A 7071-nucleotide genomic window follows, 5' to 3' on the forward strand; every position below is an offset into this window, starting at 1 on the left:
TTCCTCGTGAAGACTTCGCAAGCTGTCACAGACCCAAACGGGGTTGTTTACACTTTTGGTATCTGGCAACCCCCGCTCGACTTCCGGCGTGCACGAGTTGAGCACGCCGATGCGCTCCCGGGAGCACGCGGTGTTCACGCGTCCACGCCGGTCCCTGATTGGTTGAGCCGGGGGAGCGCACGCCTTTCGGACCAATGACGGTGTTGTCCACGCGTGTTCACGCTGGCTCCGCGTGGACAGCTGGAGCTAGTTTGGACAAATCGGCTGGCAGTGTTGACACGGCGCTTATAAACCCAAACTAGCACCTCGCAACGTAACTGACTCCCGAATAAGTCGACACGTTTTCTACATCCCATCGTTTCTCCTGCCGCACAAACATGGTGGCGATGATGAAGCGAGTGAAGCTGTTCCAGATTGTTTTAACGGACTCAAAGACTTTTTACTGCGGCGGGGACAGACTGTCGGGGCGCGTGGAAGTAGAGGTGAACGAACTGACGCGCGTGTCCGCGCTCAGGCTTTTGGGTTTGGGATGCGCCAAAGTGGAGTATGCCAAAGGCAAGCAGCGCTGTCGTCAGGAGGCCGAGTATCTCCGACACGAAGCCGTTCTGCGCCTGGAGGACCAGCCGATAGGTACAAACAACAACATGTTTGATCGCTGCGTGGTTGTCAAAAGACAAGAAAACAAAGACAAGCTCATGTTTCGTCGATGTTAACAGCTAAGAAAACATCAATAGTTAAAGTCGCACGAGTCTTGACGAAAACACGAACCGAGTCATGTGTTGCTGAAAATGCATTCAATGCTTATCATAACTATCTTTGTTTTTCCAGACTTTGACGGCTCAGTTTTGTTGAGGCCAGGCAACAAATACGAATACAACTTTGGATTCGACCTCCCTCAACAAGGGTCAGTGTCATTTCTTAGTGACTTTATATTGCGGCTACTTAGTAAGTTTTATGTAAATATTATCAACATCAACAGATTGGGCCCCAACTCTATTGAAATCTCACCAAACAACAAATGGCACAATTCTTTATTATTGATCTAATACGTGCTGTTCCCATTTGACATATTGAGTACAAAAATTGCCTGCCTGGTTGAACCTGAGGACATCAGGTTGTTAACCTTGTGTCAACTATTATTGTTTGATTATAAAGCAGTCTAATTGATGATTACCTTCTAATTAGAGAACTGTCATAATACACATGTATGTTGTTTACAGGAAGTTGGTGTCATCTTACAAAGGCAAGTTTGGGTATGTCCACTACTATGTCAAGGCCAAGCTGGAGAGACCACAGCAGCCCATCCTTGAGTGCAAGAAACACTTTGAGGTGGAGGAACCTCTCGATGTCAACACGCCAGACCTTCTGGTTGGTTCACTCAACAAAATCAAAACATTTACCAGGAAGAGTTGCTACCAACATTTTAATCCGTAACTATCTCCACAGTGTCCTACCGGTGGTATGAAAGAGAAGAAAGTCACCTGCATGTTCATTCCAGACGGCCAGGTGTCACTCAACGCCAAAATAGACCGCCGTGGGTTTTGCGAGGGCGAGGATATCTGCATCAACGCCAAGTTCGAGAACACGTGTTCGCGTATCGTGGTTCCCAAGGCTGCCATCATCGCCAAGCACACCTACCAGGCTAACGGCCGCACCAAGGTCTTCCGCCAGAAGCTGTCGTCGGTGCGAGGGAACCACATCATCTCCGGAATGTGTGACGCCTGGCAGGGCAAAACCATCCGCGTTCCGAAGATCAAACCATCGAAACTGGACTGCGACCTAATCCGCATGGAGTATGCTTTAATGGTAAGATACTTTCAAAAGTAACCCAATACCTATGCTAGAAACTAAATAATAATAACCATGAATGTGTTGTTGAATTTTTATTATTATTATTATTATTTTTTTTAGATTTATATCCACATCCCCGGGAGTGAAAAGCTGATCTTGGAGCTGCCTTTGGTTATCGGGACAGCCGGTCTGGGCAGCCGAAGCAGCAGCGTGAGCAGCCAGGACGGTTCGGTGAGCTGGGTATCGCTCGGCATGCCCGAGCTCCCCAGCTACAGCGACGTCACCAGCGACATCCGAATGGACCAGCCGCTCACGCCGCTCCTGGATGCCTTTGACGGAGACGACAGCCCCATCTTTATGAACCCGCCGTCGTTCTGTTTCCCACCGCCTCCGGTGTACACCGAGGTTTGTGTTCAATCTTACCAATCATTATGCATATGCGAACGTTTTTGCCCATTTCTAACCAAACTTTCCAACGTTTACAGACGGAGGAGGAGTTCAACATCAATGCTCACATGTTGCCAGTGTGTTGAAGTGCATCAGCGTCTTGTACAACTGTGCTCCAGTTCTCAGAGACCATTAGAGTAAAGGCTAGTGGAAAAGAGAAAGGACCTCCGAAGCATTGGGAGATGCAGTGGGCAAGAAACGAGTTCTCCCACTTTGTGAGCTGTTCTATCCTCACCTGGTCGTCCGAGGCTTCCTATGTGGGGCCGAGAGCTGGCGAGTGTGCCACACTCCGACTCTTTTGAATAAGCTATCCCAATTCTATTTGTTGGCGTTCACTGTATTGTTTGATTACAGTGGCAGCCCCAACTGCTTTTTGTCCCGATTCTGGTGAGGGTTTACTTCCTCACCCTGCGTTGCCATTCCAGGGTTGTCAATAGACGAACCCTCCTTCTACCTGTTACACTTAGCATTTGTTTGGGGCTTGGGAAGGATTACTCTTGACGTTAGAGTATCATCCTGCCTGGATGCTGATCGAACCTCGTTGTTGTATATTTGTTTTCATGAACATATTTGTTTGAAGAGGTTTGCGGTTGAAGCTTGTTGCACTTTTTTGGATGCATTTTGCTGTACTACTGCCTGTAGCGCTTTTTATTTGAATCTGATGTGGAATTTTTGGTAGGTTAAGATGTGTGGTGGATGGAACCTTACATGAGCTTTGCAAAAAACCACATGCACTTTTCTATACCCTGTCAGTTCCAAACAGGATTTTTAAAGGTCACATACTATTGATCTTCTTGCCATAATTATTTTCAACTGAACATTTTATTAAATGTTGGGATAATGGAGAAAAAAAATGATCTATACCTGATTTTCTGTTGTCCTGGACAACATTTCACTTTTCACTTCGAGATCGTTGCTGTTTTTGTATCACAGTTTCCTGTAATCAGGACACAAACCCAAGACTGATTAGTAAAAACCAAAAGTGTGTTTGCATTATTCATCTTTGATACTTGTATTTTTTTAATGTTTTTGTAATAAACAGTTTTTGGAAAAAAATCTTTTTCCTGTCTGTCCATTTTGCACTGATTGAAATTCACCCATGAATTACATTTTGCTTGTTAAGCACCAAGTGGAGGTATTTTCCAAATGTAGCCCATTATACATTTAAGATGTGAAATGCTGCATACTGTGAATAAATACTTGTCAATAGAAAAAGAAAAACAGCTAAGTTAGTAGTCCTGCTGACTTGACCTTTAAAAAAAAAAGGTTGATTTGGTGCATTTGTAACCGCATGCCAAAGGCAGCAAAAAACAATCGGAACCCCAATTTGTGTTTTGTTTGTTCAAAAATATAAGTCAGAACTGCTAAGATCTAACACAAGCAGAAATGTGTATTTTGTCCATATACAGAAAAACGTTACAAGACTGAAGCGCCTGCTGCCTGCCTTATTACAATAGGGAAGAACAAAGAAAGGCATTTTTTTACAAAAAGGGCAATTAGAGCAGACTTGATATAGCCAGCTTTATTTTAGTCTGCTCAAAAATATCCTAATTCTGCAGGAGAGGAGTCTACTAATTTTATGGTTTCTAATCTAGTCAAAATTCTGGCAACCACAAGTGAACAAGAATACTAAAATAGTAAGATTAACATTTGGAGTTTTATTAGTGAAGAGAATTATTTTAGTCACTGATGGTCTAGGGGCAGCACGGTGGATCAGCTGGAAAGCATTGGCCTCACAGTTCTGAGGTCCCGGGTTCATTCCCGCCTGTGTGGAGTTTGCATTCCCCATGCCTCCGTGGGTTTTCTGCGGGCACTTCGGTTTCCTCCCACATCCCAAAAACATGCAAGGTTAATTGGACACTCTAAATTGCTTAATGCTTAAATGGATGGTGGTGTAGTGGTATACACACTTGCTTTTGGTGCAGACAGCGTGGGATCGATTCCCGCTCAGTGATGGTGACAATATGTGCCCTGTGATTGACTGGTTCAGGGTGTAGTCTGCCTTTCACCAGAAGTTAGGTGGGATAGGCTCCAGCGATCCTGTGACCTTTTTGAGGATAAGTGGCTTGGAAAATGGATGGATGGATGATTTGGAATGACTGTTATCAAATAAGTAAATACTGCTCAGGTTCTGAGTACACAGCAATAAATTAATTTGGCAGAGGTCTACCCTTACTGATAAAACAAGGCCTTATCAGGATAGAGATCAATCACTTACCAGGATTTCATTGCTGGAATAGGAACAGATGTGTGTTGACTTTTTATATACAATTAAGAATATTTGGATTAAAAAAATATTTCGATAGAAACTTCAGTACCCTCAAAAAATACTGGAGTGGGTAGGTCACTTCATTTTTTCTGAATACTGAAGACCCCCTCCTTGAGTCGTCACCTTATGGTGGTGGAGGGGTTTGTGTGTCCCAAAGAGGCAAGGAGCTAAGATATCTGAGGCTTCATGTCCCTGGTAAGGTCACCTATGGCAAACAGGTTCTAGGTGAGGGACCAAACAAAGCACGGCCCCCCCAAAAAACCTATAATGAGTACAATGAATGGAAATAAGTTTCTCTTGGACAGACAGAGGTCACCAGGACGACTTTTGGAGCAAGGCCCTGGAGAGGGTCTCGAAGGTGAGTGCTTGGGGGCCAAACCTACACTCATGGGGTGCATCGGATGCACACCCCGAAAGGCTAACATGGGTCCCACTTCCCCTAGCCTCACCACATGTAGAAGAGGCCAAAGGAATGGTGCAGTGTGAGCTAGACGTTGGCCGAAGGCGGGCACCTGGCCGATCCAATCCCCAGCTACAGAAACTGGCTCAAAGGACATGGAATGTCACCTCTTTGGCAGGGAAGAAGCCCGAGCTCATATGTAAGGTTGAGAACTTCCAACTAGATATGTTTGGGCTTGCCACGCAAACAGGTGGGGCTTTGGTACCAGTCCTCTTGAGAGTTGATGACCCTCTTCCACTTTGGAGTTGCCCACAGTCAGAAGTGTAGATGTAGGTATTCTCATTGGACCCTGCTTTGGGCCCTGTACATTGGGGTTCACCCCAGTGGATGATTGGGTATCCTCCCTCTGTCTTCAAATGGGTGGATAGGTCCTGACTGCTGTATATACCATGCGCAAAACACCAGTTCAGAGTACCCGCCCTTTATGGAGTCCTTGGAGGGGAATCCATCATTCCACTAGTGGACTTCAGTGCTCATGGGGGAAAGGACAGTGAGATCTGGAAGGGCATGATTGGGAGAAACGGCCTTCTCCAATCAGAACCCATGCGGTGTTCTGTTATTGGACTTCTTGCTCACCACAGATTGTCCATAAGGATCCCCATGTCCACCTGTGCATTTGGCACCAGGAAACCCTAGGTTGCAGTTCAATGATCGAAGTAATTATCAGACTTGTGGCCACAAGTCTTGGACAGTCGGATGAAGAGAGGGGCTGAGCTGTCAAGTGTCCACCACCTCGTGGTGATTTGTCTCTGATGGTGAGGGAAGATGCCTATTCGTCCTGGTAGACCCGGATATATTCTGAGGTTCTGCTAGGAATGTCTGGTAGTCCAATGTTGAGTTGCATGTACACAAAAACTTTTACAAAGTTAAACTTTTATCTCATCAATCCATACAATATTGCCCAAAAAGTTGAAAATGTTTACTTGTTTGTTTGTTATTGCAAGAGTAAGATGAGAGTTTTTGTTCTTTTTGATCAGCAGTGGGGTTTTTTTTTACTTGAACTCAGCCATGAATGCTATTTTTGCTCAGTCTCTTCCTCTTTGTTGAATCATGATCACTGACCCTAACTGTAGCAAGGTAGACCTGCAGTTCTTGAGATCTTGTCCCACGTTTCTTTGTGGCCTCCTGGAGGAGTTTTTGCTGTGCTCTTGGGATCATTTTTGTTGGCCCACTACTCCTGGAATGCTTCACCAGTTTCATGTTTTGTTTTGGTTTTTTTTTCAATTTGAGGATAATGGCTCTCAACATGGTTCACGGGAATCCTAAATCTTTTTAACCATTTCCAGACTGATGATTAATTTATTTCTCATCTGTTTCTCATCAATTAATTTTGTAAGACAGGCTTTATTTAAATGATTTATTGATTGAACAGACTGGGGAACCAGGCATGGGTGGAGTCAGAGAAAATGAAACAAAACGACTAGCCACTGTTAATTCATGATTTAACAATCAGGACAATTCCTTTTTCCACATAAGGTTAGGTAGTTTTGGATAGTTTTTTTTCTTACTAAAAATCCCCATCTAAAAACTGTGTAGTATGTATACTTGGGTCATCATCATCTAATTCTTATATTTGTTTAATGCTCTTTAAACAAAGTGGACTACCTATGCAAATATACAGTGTAAGAATTTGAGAAGGTATTGATCTCCTTGGTTCATACATTTTCACAGCCCAGTATGCTCACGATTGCTCCTAAAAATGTCCCCGTCCTCTGAACTGCTGACATCTTTTGACTTGGCTGTGTGGCAGATAAGGCAGCTGTTTATCTCTTGAGCGTAAAAAGTTTCTGTGCGTCTTCACTGTTTCGTGCTGAAAGGCTCTAATGTGTACACTGAACTGTGCTCCTACTTTAAGGGGACGCAAATGTTTCATGCTTGACCACTTTATACCTGCTGGTTACTTTTAGATACAGCTGAGCCACTCACCCTCTACTTATATGTACACACTACTGCACCTTCATATTTTTGGTGAATGGGAAACTATACTATAGATATATGTGTTTTACTCTTGTATATCAAATCTGTTAATCATGAGTACTTAACTCATATAAATTGATATCTTATTGGTCTCTGGAGAGGTCACTGGCTTCCTTGGTATAGCGCA

At 44.1% G+C, this 7071-nt stretch overlaps 1 protein-coding gene across 1 annotated transcript; it reads left to right on the top strand.

Moving 5' to 3' along the window:
- Positions 1–251: 251 nt before the first annotated feature.
- Positions 252–3296, top strand: txnipa (thioredoxin interacting protein a). Its single transcript, XM_061829712.1, has 6 exons — positions 252–630; positions 829–904; positions 1221–1368; positions 1447–1806; positions 1912–2196; positions 2277–3296. Exons 1-6 carry the CDS (start codon positions 378–380, stop codon positions 2322–2324), a joined length of 1170 nt encoding a protein of 389 aa, XP_061685696.1. The 5' UTR covers positions 252–377; the 3' UTR covers positions 2325–3296.
- Positions 3297–7071: the final 3775 nt, after the last annotated feature.

This window comes from Syngnathoides biaculeatus, chromosome 1 (assembly GCF_019802595.1).
Source record: "Syngnathoides biaculeatus isolate LvHL_M chromosome 1, ASM1980259v1, whole genome shotgun sequence".
Lineage (NCBI taxonomy): Eukaryota > Metazoa > Chordata > Actinopteri > Syngnathiformes > Syngnathidae > Syngnathoides > Syngnathoides biaculeatus.